Source organism: Schistocerca cancellata, chromosome 8 (genome assembly GCF_023864275.1).
Source record: "Schistocerca cancellata isolate TAMUIC-IGC-003103 chromosome 8, iqSchCanc2.1, whole genome shotgun sequence".
Taxonomy (NCBI): Eukaryota; Metazoa; Arthropoda; class Insecta; order Orthoptera; family Acrididae; genus Schistocerca; species Schistocerca cancellata.
In genome coordinates, this window is record NC_064633.1 from 95,777,982 (window position 1) to 95,792,015 (window position 14,034).

The 14,034-nt window shown below is 40.9% G+C and overlaps 1 protein-coding gene across 1 annotated transcript in view; it reads right to left on the reverse strand.

Moving 5' to 3' along the window:
• Positions 1-8,906: 8,906 nt before the first annotated feature.
• LOC126095392 (myogenesis-regulating glycosidase-like) overlaps positions 8,907-14,034 on the reverse strand; it is a 33,022-nt gene continuing 27,894 nt past the window's right edge. The window contains exon 5 of the mRNA XM_049910195.1: positions 8,907-9,111. Coding sequence (XP_049766152.1) covers positions 8,912-9,111 — 200 coding nt within the window. The 3' untranslated portion in view covers positions 8,907-8,911. The remainder of the gene's footprint in view (positions 9,112-14,034) is intronic.

The window sequence follows — 14,034 nt, forward strand, 5'->3', positions numbered from 1 at the left end:
GCTTCTAGGCTCATCTGCAGAAGGATGACCAAGTAAATGGTCTCCTTTTTTAAGAAATCCAACCGTAAATTCCCTTTAGCTACAGTGATAAAGAGAAACCACTGGAATGTAATAAGGACTGATTAACGGGGAACTGAAACCATGTCTGACCGACTGTGAGTCCCGTGTCTCCTCAAAGCCATAGCCATTTGCTTCGATGACTGCAAATGGATATCACTGGTTGAACTGATTGTCCATATTCATGAAACGATAATCAACTGTTGATCGTTTATTTGCCTTAATAATCACCACAAGGAAACCCTGAAAGTTATTTCATTATGTGAACCTGTTGTAACTGCCTCTCTTCAAATTAGTCATATAAGACATTTTAAATTACATAGCATGATTTCTCTGTCTGTTGCCTCAATAATATATGAATATTCCACATCTTACTAATGTTGAAGGCTTCTATCACGATAAACGTGTATTAACATTTTTACGACAGGTTAAAGCTTAAATAAATAAGTTTTGAAAATAATTTTTCCTTGAGCAAACACAATTTTATTAATTTTTATCGATATATGTTTTACCGAAGTTTCATCTTTATCAGTGAGTTAACTTTATTTTCCTTCTAGTAATAGGTAAAAAAAAGGCTTCATAACTTATGAAATTAGCGCGATTATGATTATTACGTCCATGGCATTGTAAATTGTAGGCTCTTTCGAAATAGTAAATTTATTAGGAGGTACTACTACAGACAGTACGCGTATAACATGTGTCTTACATAATTGCGATATTGCAGTGTCTGTGATATTCTGTTTCTGAACGTGCGAACATGCATTGCAATATCGTATTTATGTGCCGATACCGCGCAAGCGACTAGTCTAGGGGAGTGATGAACTCAGATATTAAGTCTCATAGTGCTTAGAGCCATTTGAACCATTTTTGATACGGCCATTTAAACGATAAATAGTACGTATGTGCAAATATAACATTATAACAAACTGTAAATTATGCGTTCATCTAAATATTTATCAGACGGTCACCCAGCACAGCGCTTCGTATATTAATATTGCAATTTTTATCGCTCTTTGTGACTGTAACTAATTTAGATCTGGAAATAAGTGCATTTTTGATACATACATGTATCTTACACTGGTACAAGGTAACTGCATGTCTTGAATTCAGTGCTTTAGGTCTGTATTTTCCTTGCAAGCAATGACTCGGCCATTCAAAGAACAATTGTATCTGGGCATACGTAAGACATAACAAGCAGCTAATACACGCAAGATACATAAGTGTACTGCACTAGTTGCAGATGGTTACGTATGTCTTTTGGTGTGTGACGAATGGTACTTATTGACTCCACATGGTTTCTGTGGTTACTAGCTGGTGTCCTTCATGCCAGTGGGAATTCGTGATGTCTTTGCCTAATGGCGGAACGAGTATCGTCTCTCTGGTTACCAAGTAGCAATACAACCGATCGTTTAGAAGAAGGTCCTACAGAGGGCAACCCACATTTAGATGAGCCCTGTCTTTGGGTAGTGACTGCTTTTCTATTTTGTCGCTTTTTATAGCGTATGTTCTTCGTCATAGCATCAAAATATTCTTTGTTCTTTTCTCAAGGACCAAACTCCTAATACCTATACGTCTAATACATGTTTCTCGCACAGTGTAGTAAAGTGTCATTGCCATTGGCTGCCAATGACGTTATGTCAGGGACAATGGGCGGAGCTTCCGCTGTTTAACTACCGGCAGCAGAGTCGCATGTAGCAGTGCTTTCTTGGCCAGCACTGTGGTACCTGGCCCACGCCAACGGTTCCTACGATCATCAGAGGTATATCAGCTGCTCATTTTTGCTACATCATTTTATTTCAGTCTCCATTTCAGTTGAAAATGAAGCGTTATGTTTTATTCCTCTTCACAGAATCTAAAATCTGAAAACGATCTCTTAGATGGTCGACATTGTTCATTTAAACACAAAAATAAACAACTTAGATACAGTCATGATTGTGTGTACTGAAAGAAACACACAGAAGACGTTACAAAAGCAAAGAATGAAGTTCGAAGTTGATTATCGTCACTGCAACCTCCAGCTTCAACAAACGCTCAGTTCCCTTGGTCACACCATGTGTAGCACTTCTGACGTCGTATTCACAACCCGAACGAACAATTCGTCTCTTATACTGAACTTTGCTTTATAAATTTTCCTATACAAACAACCCCACGGACAAAAACATATGTCACATCTGTGAATGTTGGTGGCCAAAAAACGTGACCATTTCTCCAATTTATCGGGAAATGTTATCCTTAGACAATGTTTCACTTCACAACGAGAAAGCCTAGGGGCCCGTCATGTTGTTTGCTATAATTCTGAATGCTCGCTTTCAAGAACATGTAGTTAACAAGTTCCTGTAAGACGATGAGATAACATATTGGTCTCTACATAACACTACACATTTACAAAACTTATATTTGTAAATGACTGTAACCTCTGAGCCTTTCGCTGTGACATGCTTCAATAAACAGAGACGATTTTTTGGTATGTAAGTAACCGATAAAAATTTAAGACATCTTATATGGAATGCTTTATTCGTATTAGTCCATCCTGCCACCTAGGGAAATATTTATTAGTCCTCCTGAAACAATCTGTGATTATCGTCATCAGTTGCTAAAGGAAACGCCATGTGATGTAGCCATTCTATGTCTCCGTTGTCACCTGTACCATTTGGTGCAGTTACCAGCATTCAATCCAGTTGAAACTGTCTTCAGTCTGCCATTTTTCATGTAATAATTATTTATAATACCTTTCCTACTCTGACTAGTATAGGAGACTAGTCTTCTACTATTTTTATTATAGTGTAGTATATGTGTACTGGGAGAAGCGTTTCATAGGGTCTCACTTTTTTCCTGATTATTATATTTGGGTTTAACATTAGCAACCTGTTTCACCCTTTTCCGTAATTCCCTGGAATATATTAATGTGCAGAAAATTCGATATGCACTTATGCCAGTAGCGGTCAGGACAGTTGTTCTTCCTTGCCTTTGTAGAGTCTTGTGAACTTCCTGTTGAGTCTTTTCTCACACGTCGCTTGTGACCTGATGTGGCTGGGGAAAATAGACGTTCTACCTCTTTTCAACGTTTGCGATTGGTCCAGAAAAGTAAGCTCTAGAAGCGATGGAAATTTGTCATTGAACCCTGGTCTGAATTTTGTCCAGTAATCTCATGTAGGTCCAGAACAATGGCCAATTTGTAGCGCCGTGTTGAGGGGCCCTAGAATGTTTTCAGAAGAAACCGTCCCTGGTCACGGTGAGGTGAGTGCGTTATACTCTTCAGATTAATCTTAGCATAATTTACATTTGTGGTCAGGATTCTTTAAACATTTTGCTTTTTGATGCAGGAAGTTATAGTGTTATTCCTAAATGGAGAACTTAGAGAGGTAATGCTCTCTGGTATTGTGTTCAGTGCATATTTATTTAGATTCCTTGTTTCCTTATCGTGAACTGTGAATGCGATCTCTGTGTCAAATTATCGTCCTTGTAATTAATGACTGCCGTTCTCCTGAGTGAAACGAATGCCAGGATATATATACAAATTTGCGTGTGCTAGGTTTTGTTTAGTAAACTATAGAGGGACATTTCATTTAGGAATTTAAGAAATTGATACTATTTCTAATTATTTTGGCGATATGGATAGGTACACTAGCTTTCAAGCAAAAAGAAGAATCAATATGTATCACTTGCAACGGGAAAGTTCAGAACGGGATTCCACTGAAGGAGAAGGAGAAACGGTTTCTTGGAGTGACACTGGATTAGGGGGCAGTACAATACAGGTCGAGCACTCCAAGACTCAAGTTTCGAAGCTAGCTAGCTGCCAATCACCCAGTGGATGTACCATTTATTTCACGCCACATCTAGAGCCACAAACCGACAGTCTTTGCGTCAGCTGGCCTGAAGAGGCAGATGTAGGCCGAGATTTATGACTTCGCGCCGTCAGGTACAGAAACAAGTGACTGGACTTCTGCTGTGCCTGTGTTCGACCTTACTACTTTTCAAACCCTAACGCTGCAACATTTTCAAACTCAGGCAACAAAATTTGAAAAGGGGAATTATAGCTATCTCTAATCTAAGACAGATCATTGAAGCACAGGTACTGATATGGGTGAAAAGTCTAGATAAGCTGAACGCCTAGTTACGTGTACACATCGCAGAAAGCGAGGGTACTGTGAGTGACGACAAACGGCTGAAATTAGGTCTTATCCGGAAATGGTGAACCAGTAGTGCTGAGGTGATGGAACTCCAATCTGAAATAGCAGAGGACATTGGAAACTGGGTGATAGTTCCAAAAGGGGAACTAGCATTGTGAAGTAACGCTTTGCCAGTTCATCTCACGCAGGTACAAGACGTGAACGATGAAATTGAGAGTGAGCAAACAGAAATTCTACAGAATAAGTACCAACAGTAGTGGGGCCAGCCGCTCTGAAGCAGCAGGTATAGGTCGAGGACTACGACCTCAGTCCCTCAGGAACAATGCCAAGTGAATGCTCTTGAGGTTGTACAACGGCGAGGTGAGGAAATAGGAAAAGTTGCAGAGTGGTTAGAGGTGCTTGCCATTGGGGTTCAGCAACTTTCAATTAGTAATATGAGGAGTGTGATTCCATCTGTCCCATAGAAGTGACAGCAGTGCAAGAGTTCAGTTATTGTTGCACTTCAAGCAGTATCAGGCCAAATTAAACTGGAGTAACAAAGAGGCGTTTTCAGAGCTTCAACGGCTCATGAATCATAACAGAACTGTACCGAAAAGTAACGCAAATGACGAAATTAGCAGTGAGGTAAACGAATGTAAGAAGTGCCTGAATTGTATTAAAGATTTTGTAGCAGCCATGGCATACCTGCGTGCCATGAACTATACGAGACTGAATGGATAATTAATCTAAATGGAGATGCGAGCAGGTGATATTTTGTTTTGGTCCAAAAATACAAGCTTTTTCCTGAGCCCACGAAAGATCAGCCTTCATCTATGTGGGTAGATCAGTTTGGTGTGGCGCTGCCCATGTCATAAAGTCCACTACTAAATACGATTTTCGTTTGTAGACATTTGGTGGAAGAGGCAACTGCATGCTAATGTCCAATAGTAAAAAAGATCCAAACTTCAAACGGATATATTTTCAGAGTTTGGATCCAAGAGCACTCAGGACCAGGTAAAACTGAGCAGTTTGATGATGTAGGATTAAAATGACTCAAACTTTACGATTCCACGTATGACCTTTAAACAAATGATAAAAGGAAATCAGTACCTTGATGCGCCATATGATGTGCCAGAGTTATGTCGAACCAAGCGAATGTGGAAGCGAGAGATCGTTATATCCGGCAGAAACATGAATAACGTCGAAGAATTTTAATGCCTTACCATGGCCTCGATTGTGAAATTCGAGTACTGGTCGAATAAACAAGAAATAATCCCCCCCCCCCCCGATTTCTAATTATAAATATGGAGACGGTGGCAGCAAGAGAAGGTATTGCCTGAATTACCAATTCAAAAACAGGAATTTGAGGTGCAATGATGGAAAAGACAGTAGAAGCGAAAAGGCAAACTGTGAGTGACTTTTTCTTTCTGTCAGTCACAGATGACTGAGCAAACGAAACAGGCGGAAAAGAGATCACAAAGGCTTGCTTCGTGTTACACAGTGAAAAGAAGGAGACAAGATCTAGGTTAAGGCACTTCACTTGTCAACAAAGCAAAAATTCTTTTGTAATACATTTTTAACTTATATGATGGTCATTTTCAGGTCTGTAGAATTATTCACACAAATGTAGTTGAGGTGGGTATAATTTGCACGAAAACATCTTTTGATGCACATCATGTGTCTCATCTTAAGGAGTTTCGACAGTAAACTGTTGAATGAGAATCTGGAGGTTAACTATCTGGAGTATGTGTTATATCTACAGCCAGCTGGTGAGTCATTTTCTATCCATCGTTTATTACTGAGTACATCTTAATTTACTATTGTTCCACAAAATAATAGCAAATAATATGAATTTTCGTTGTCTTCATGACTGAGATACATTATGGAGTATTTTATGTTTTTCATTGTGTGATATAGATAAACTGAGCTGTGAAGAGAAACTTTCGCTGAGGTCCCAAGACCGATTTCGGAAATGAAATTTGACTTATGAATTCGAAGAAAGGATATTGTTGTTTTCGGTTGCCATTCGCAAAAAAGTGCCTGACAGTGTAAAACCAGAGGTGAATGCCTCCTGAAGCAGAAGAGCACAGCTGAATGGCTGTCACAGTAGATATGTCTCAGGGAAGGAGCAGTTTGAGAACTTGCGACTGTTATTTATGCTCTTTCATACCCACAAAAATTAAGTAATCGTGACGGAGGATGTCATACGACTGTTTCCTGAAAGTGTTGTACGAAGATGAGAGATTCGTGTACGATGTATGGTAGTCAGAGGTTGATGGACTTACACCAACCCACATTGTAAGAGAGGATTTCGAGATCAAAACATGGTTTACACATCAATAAGCCTTCAGATGAGTAAGTCATATCAGCATGACCAGTCATCCGTCTGGAGCCTAATGTGAGTAAAGTTCTGCATACAGTTACGTCAGTATGGTCATGGATAATAAATTCCTATTTTAATATCACTTTTATGTTGTGTATGATCAAATTTAAAATTACTGTAGGTGTTCACAATCTCAAATTTACGAGAGTATCGGATACAATAGACCAATGGTAAAGAAGAAATCTATGGGTCGTGTGAGTGATTTACAGTAGAGTGAATTTTTGTTTGTATTCAGTATTACAGTTTCTTTCTTTTCTGTTATGATTTTTCCTCTGTGAAGCAGTGTAGATCACTTATGTAGGTATTTGTATATGCAGTAGAGTAAAACAAATCGCGTAATTAGCAGCAAACAAGTAGTTTGCGCACGTGGTAGTGAAATGTATAATAATTTCTTGATGTGTTACTTGTGGTGAAAAGACGACCTGATGGTGTGTCGGTGGAGATCATGCCTAATGGAGTGATAAAAATTCTTCAGTTGGCTTTTCTTTGTGTTTTCCATGAGTTGCATGAAAGTTGTGCCGTGGTGATGATGTAATAAAATTCTTTCACCTTTACTTGTCCTGCGTGAGCGTTCACCAGCACAAATGCAAGATGTTTTCCATGCACAACTAGTGACTAAAAATATCACTGAAAAGTTTCTCTAAAACTATAACCTCACAATGGGAAGATATGGGTTTGCCTTGGTTATGTCGCTCCATGAGAGAAAAAAGGAAAAGGATTTTGTATATAGGTCACTGTTAATTTATGCGTCATATGAACATTCTGTTCGAATACTTCTTCCTATATAGACGATGAAATATGGGTTGTGTTGTGAGACATTTCGTAGTGTAGTGGGGAAATGGTACTCAGTCTCTGGTCAGACGGTGGCTGAGACTCCTGTAGGGCTTTTGGTATGACACACAGCCAACAATGTCAGATGACAAGGGAAGCCCCCTCGCGTTCCTCCACTGCGACCTCTTTCACTCTCGAGGCACCATGAGGACAGCACTACCTGTCGTCAGCTGTCTCTCCAATAATTACAAATGACGTATCAACTAAAGTGAGTGCGGTAACTGCTACCCTTATATGTCGATATCACTGTGTAAAATCTTTGTTTTTAATGATCAGATCAGTGTACTTCACGTTATGTGCGATATCCAATACATATGTGGACTTCATTTCTACACATGATTTAATTTCTATACATGTACAATTAGCACTGTGGTCTTGTGATCCACAGTGGTATTTCCTTACGGAGGCTTTCATGAGTAGAGGTCTTTGTAAACTTCTTTTATTCCTTAATAATGGTGGAGCACAACATATCGCTCCAGTATTTGTGATGCTACACTGACGTATGGTAACATTGGGTAGATACAAAGATGTTAATATATGATTTATTATGAAGCCTTTTGAGCATAATGATTGACATACCATTTAATATGATTATCCGGTAATAATTTGAAGGAACACATGGGCTGGAGCTCTCTCATCTCCCACCATTATAATGTTACATGGAATAACAAAATATTTATCTCTGTTGCCATAACAGCAGTTCAGTAGCATTCTCTCTTCTCAGCGTTAATGTAATGAAATGGGGCTGCTTCAGCTCCACTTCGTTAGGGGTCATCTGTAATATGTAGCTTATTCTGAATTAGTTCAGCATATCAGTTGTACTGCTATTTCCTTGTTATCATAGTGTCTTGTTAATGTGGCTCGGTTTTGTAATTACTGATATAACACCACATACCCTGCCAGTCCATGAAGTTTCATGTTGTTTCTTCCTGCGCTTTGAAGTTCTCACTTTGTAAGACTGTGTATACTGTAATGTATACTAACCATGTTCTCTGATCCTTGTCATTACAAGTGTATCTGCATGTATACTGCGATATGTATTATAATTAAGATTCTATGGAATGAATGAGGCAACCGTCGTGGTAAGGACCGAGTTATTAACGTTAATTTGTCCTGCTAAACGCTGAAGTTGAAATACATTTTACATACTTGCAGTTCTTCGTTTCAAAAATGCTCTCGAAGTAAGTGATTTTCTGCATGCATTCACAGGTAAGCATGTCCATGCCAGTGCATGTTAACATTGGGCCAGTACTCATGATGCAACTATACCTTCACTGACATTAAATGTACTCCACTACGAGTTTTCTGCATTTAAATTTAAATGCCAACAATAGATGACAAACACAAAGTTGTGGAAGGAAATTGTGGAAGGAAGGGAATTTAAGCGAATATGTGGAAGAAATGATATTAAATACGTTCTTTAATTTGTATCGTGAAGTAAACTACTGTAGTTCAGTACATTTCACGACTAGAACAAGATCTGTATTTTATTAGTGCTGTGTGGGGCATTTTTTTGCTCTGCCCATGGAATTTATGCTGTGGCGTTCCTGCTGAAATACGGCAGCGTGTTGAGAGGAGCTGAGTAGTCATACAGCCACTGGGGACCCCGTATGGTGGGGTGTTCCGGGTCCGCTTCGTCTCTCCAGTAGCCGCTGGGCAGGTAGATGTCGCGACTGACTGCGCCCTCTTCCAACACCGGCGCTACCAGAACGTCCTCGCCAAGCAGGAACTCTGTGAAGAGCACAGTCAGTGTGTTACGTGGTATGGACTGACAGCTACATCTGGCAGAATGTGTGCAAAAACCACCACATGTGTCATAACATGTAATACTTATCAATGGAACGAACCTGAATCAGCTTCATTTAGCAGGTAACGTTGTACTTTGTGACTCTAAAAAAATTTTGAACAATGGAGCAAAGAGCTTATTGCAGCAGGTTTGAAAGCAGATTTGGAAATCGATTACAGTGAGACTAACACAGTATTTGAGTTCCAGTAGGGCCTATACTCTTTGCGTGGGGGTGTTCTGCTACAATGCCTATCCTTTACTGAATTAAAATATCCTTCCATTTTCAATTATTCTTTTCTGTGCTACCAGTGGCAACCAGCCTGACAGGTGGTTAACATTCACTAAATTAAAACATACAACTAGCATATCGAGAAGAAAATACTACAAAATAAGAATGTAGCCACAGATGCAGTTGACATTCTTCGATATTTGGAGCATGCAAAGAAAGAGACTGGACAGAGAGCGAAGACGTATGCTGAAAGCCGAAAATTGTGTGGAGAGCTTTTGATAAACTAAACAGAATTTTTAAAATTAACCTGCCCTTAGGTCTGAGAACAGAAGAATTTGCCGAAAGTGAGTATTAGCTCTCACCATAATCATCCCCTGACTTTTAATATTACGGTTCCGAAACAATTGTATTCAGTTATCCACTCTCTTCAGAACTTAAACATGAATTACAATCCCTCTATTTTCTGGAGCTATTGCTTCAAAAGTGAAGCCCTTTCTTCATCATAATCTATATTTTCGCGCACTACAGGTTGATTTTTGTATACCATTATAGACACTTTTGGAAACTTCATCAAACTGGTCAAATTATCTGCACCATTCAATATTGCTCTTTTTAATTGTTTTTGCTTTATTGCATTTTTCGTTTGTTTGAAGTTACTATTTTAGATTCTATTTTAGAAATTGTCTCCAATTTTATTACCACTTCTTATTCGCAGTCATGCAGTAAATTTAGCAGGATATAGATTCCTTGATCTAATCCTGCACAGCCTCCTTCAAGATTATTGCTCAACGTACTTGCCAACATTTTCTATGATACGCATTTTGAAGTTACTGATGTCCTACAGTCTCTTCACAAGGTCGAATACGTTGATACACATCATTTGATTCATGCAAACAACAATTTTATATTTTAAGTTAGTAATATAACACACCCACACGCATTTATCCTGACCACCCTAAATAACTGTTTGTCGAGATGCAAATTACAAAATGTTTCAAGCAAATGTCCTTTAGCCATCAGCGGGACATCAATCAGCATGATTGTCTTCGTTGTAGCTTTGTTGTTTACAAAGATATGAACAGTGGTAAGACTTTTTTAAGTGGCACCCTGTCTTTTTATTAGGAAATTAATTTCCTCTCCTAAATACCTATTCAGAAACGTATCACAATGTACCATTCATTGAAACACAACGTTATTAATTACATAACACAACAATGACTTTGCCTCTCCTGTACCATTGACCAGGAGTAGAACATTCAAAGGTGCTCAGAGTGGTGAGCCTGGGCACCGATACACTAGTGCATTCGTCGAATGAAAGAATTATTTACTGCTTCCAGTGTTGCCTGCTGAAGAGAATTATAAGCAAGCACAATACGTTCCTGCATGAGATCTGCAGGAATATCTCGATAGACAACGTCTTTAATGCATCCCCAAAGAAAAAAGTCAAGAGGATTTCAATCAGGCGACCTAGCAGGCCAGGTAACGGTTCCTCCTCGACCAATCCATCTGTCAGGATACCTTCGCTTCAGAGCACGACGTGCACGCAAGGCGTTATGTGCTGGACATCCACCGTGTTAATACCACATAAGCATTCTGGTCCTTAGCAGCACTTCGCCCAGAAGAGGAGGGAGAATTCGTCTGAGGAAGTTGGGCCGTTTAGACTTCCATTGATGAAATAAGGGCCAATAATTGTTGTACCAAGCATCCCACACCAGACGTTAACTCTCATTGACGCTGATGTTCCACCTGTCTAAGCCATCGTCAGTTGTCCCTGGACCAAAAATGCTGTTCCTTATATTTACCTGTCCTTTGTTTGAGAAGGAACATTCATCGGTAAAGAGAACATTGGAGAACAAGTTCGGGTTGGAGAGGATTTGTTACTGTGCCCACTGACAGAACTGTACACGGTTATGGAAATCATTCCCATGCAGTTCTTGATGTAGGTGTACATGATAAGGATGGAACCTGTGATGTCTAAAAATAAGATGTACACCGGTTTTTGGAATGCCAATTTCGTATTCAAGCTGTCGTGTGCTCACATGTGGATTCATATCAACGAAAGAGAGAACAATAACTTCAGCAGCTTCGTCTGTACGCCTGCTACGACAATTGCGTTGTCAAGGGTTAAAACTTCTCGTTTCCTGAAGAGTCGCAACAAGAGGTAAGGTGGGTTCTTGTCAGAATATCTCTCTGTACAGTACTGCTGCCTGCGTAGCATTTCGCTTACCTTCAACAAAAACAACAACAATAAAAGAAACGTTATGTCGATGCAGTTTGTAGGAAGGGTAGCCTTTATTGTATGCCTAGTCTGCACAATAGTATTTAAAAGGACCAAACTCCTGTACTAAATGTTACCGTACATAAGAAAATAGTATTGCAATTACTGTTCTGCTAACTTACATTCCCCATAGACGAGTAGTATTTCTACCTAATCTTAGTTGGTGTACATTCTACTCACACAACTCTGCTACTAACGATGGTTGACGCAATGACGTGTGTGCATTTTACTTATGTTTACATTTATCCTCTGTCAACGTCAGCATGTGGATGCGTTCCATTACTCTGAGTACATGCAGTAAGCGCTGGAAGTGTCAACGTCAGTGTTGTGTTACGTAATTAATAACGTTTTGCTTCAGTGAATGGTACACTGTGATACATGTTTGAATAGGTCATTAGAAGAGGAAATGAATTACCGAATAAAAAATACAAGGTGCCATTTAAAAAAGTTATACTGTGGTTCATATCTTTGTAAAAAACGAAGCTACAACGAAGGCAATCATGCTGATTGATGTACCCCTCATGCCTAGGAACATTTGCTTGAAACATTTTATAGTTTGAATCTGGACAAACAGTTATTTAGGGTGGTCAAGATAAATGGGACACCCAGTACATAACATAAAGTTGTCAGCATGCACCCTTAGAGAAACAAACGACCGCAAGATAAGAATACGCATCAGATAAATGATTTTGAGAGTATGTTAAAGGAGGTTGCATTTTATGAACTAGAATGATTATAGGTATCACAGTATATGATAGAATTAATAATTTGGAAAACAAAGGGATGATAAATGGAAGCAGGATTAGGGGATTCAGAATGTATGTGCGATATGCTAACAGGAAAATTGTTCAAAATATAACAGTTGTGATGGTAAAATGTTACAAAGTGTTCTGCAACAGAGTCTTTGCTTCCTTTAACAATGTTACTCTAACTTATTTAGCTCTTTTTAAATCATGTAAAACTAGAAGAAGAACAAGAGGCACTAATGAAGACATAGTTAAACTATAATACGAATTGTGTGACTCCACGCAAAACTACACTCCTGGAAATGGAAAAAAGAACACATTGACACCGGTGTGTCAGACCCACCATACTTGCTCCGGACACTGCGAGAGGGCTGTACAAGCAATGATCACACGCACGGCACAGCGGACACACCAGGAACCGCGGTGTTGGCCGTCGAATGGCGCTGGCTGCGCAGCATTTGTGCACCGCCGCCGTCAGTGTCAGCCAGTTTGCCGTGGCATACGGAGCTCCATCGCAGTCTTTAACACTGGTAGCATGCCGCGACAGCATGGACGTGAACCGTATGTGCAGTTGACGGACTTTGAGCGAGGGCGTATAGTGGGCATGCGGGAGGCCGGGTGGACGTACCGCCGAATTGCTCAACACGTGGGGCGTGAGGTTCCCACAGTACATCGATGTTGTCGCCAGTGGTCGGCGGAAGGTGCACGTGCCCGTCGACCTGGGACCGGACCGCAGCGACGCACGGATGCACGCCAAGACCGTAGGATCCTACGCAGTGCCGTAGGGGACCACACCGCCACTTCCCAGCAAATTAGGGACACTGTTGCTCCTGGGCTACGGTCCCGCACACCGTTAGGCCGTCTTCCGCTCACGCCCCAACATCGTGCAGCCCGCCTCCAGTGGTGTCGCGACAGGCGTGAATGGAGGGACGAATGGAGACGTGTCGTCTTCAGCGATGAGAGTCGCTTCTGCCTTGGGGCCAATGATGGTCGTATGCGTGTTTGGCGCCGTGCAGGTGAGCGCCACAATCAGGACTGCATACGACCGAGGCACACAGGGCCAACACCCGGCATCATGGTGTGGGGAGCGATCTCCTACACTGGCCGTACACCACTGGTGATCGTCGAGGGGACACTGAATAGTGCACGGTACATCCAAACCGTCATCGAACCCATCGTTCTACCATTCCTAGACCGGCAAGGGAACTTGCTGTTCCAACAGGACAATGCACGTCCGCATGTATCCCGTGCCACCCAACGTGCTCTAGAAGGTGTAAGTCAACTACCCTGGCCAGCAAGATCTCCGGATCTGTCCCCCATTGAGCATGTTTGGGACTGGATGAAGCGTCGTCTCACGCGGTCTGCACGTCCAGCACGAACGCTGGTCCAACTGAGGCGCCAGGTGGAAATGGCATGGCAAGCCGTTCCACAGGACTACATCCAGCATCTCTACGATCGTCTCCATGGGAGAATAGCAGCCTGCATTGCTGCGAAAGGTGGATATACACTGTACTTGGTGCCGACATTGTGCATGCTCTGTTGCCTGTGTCTATGTGCCTGTGGTTCTGTCAGTGTCATCATGTGATGTATCTGACCCCAGGAATGTGTCAATAAA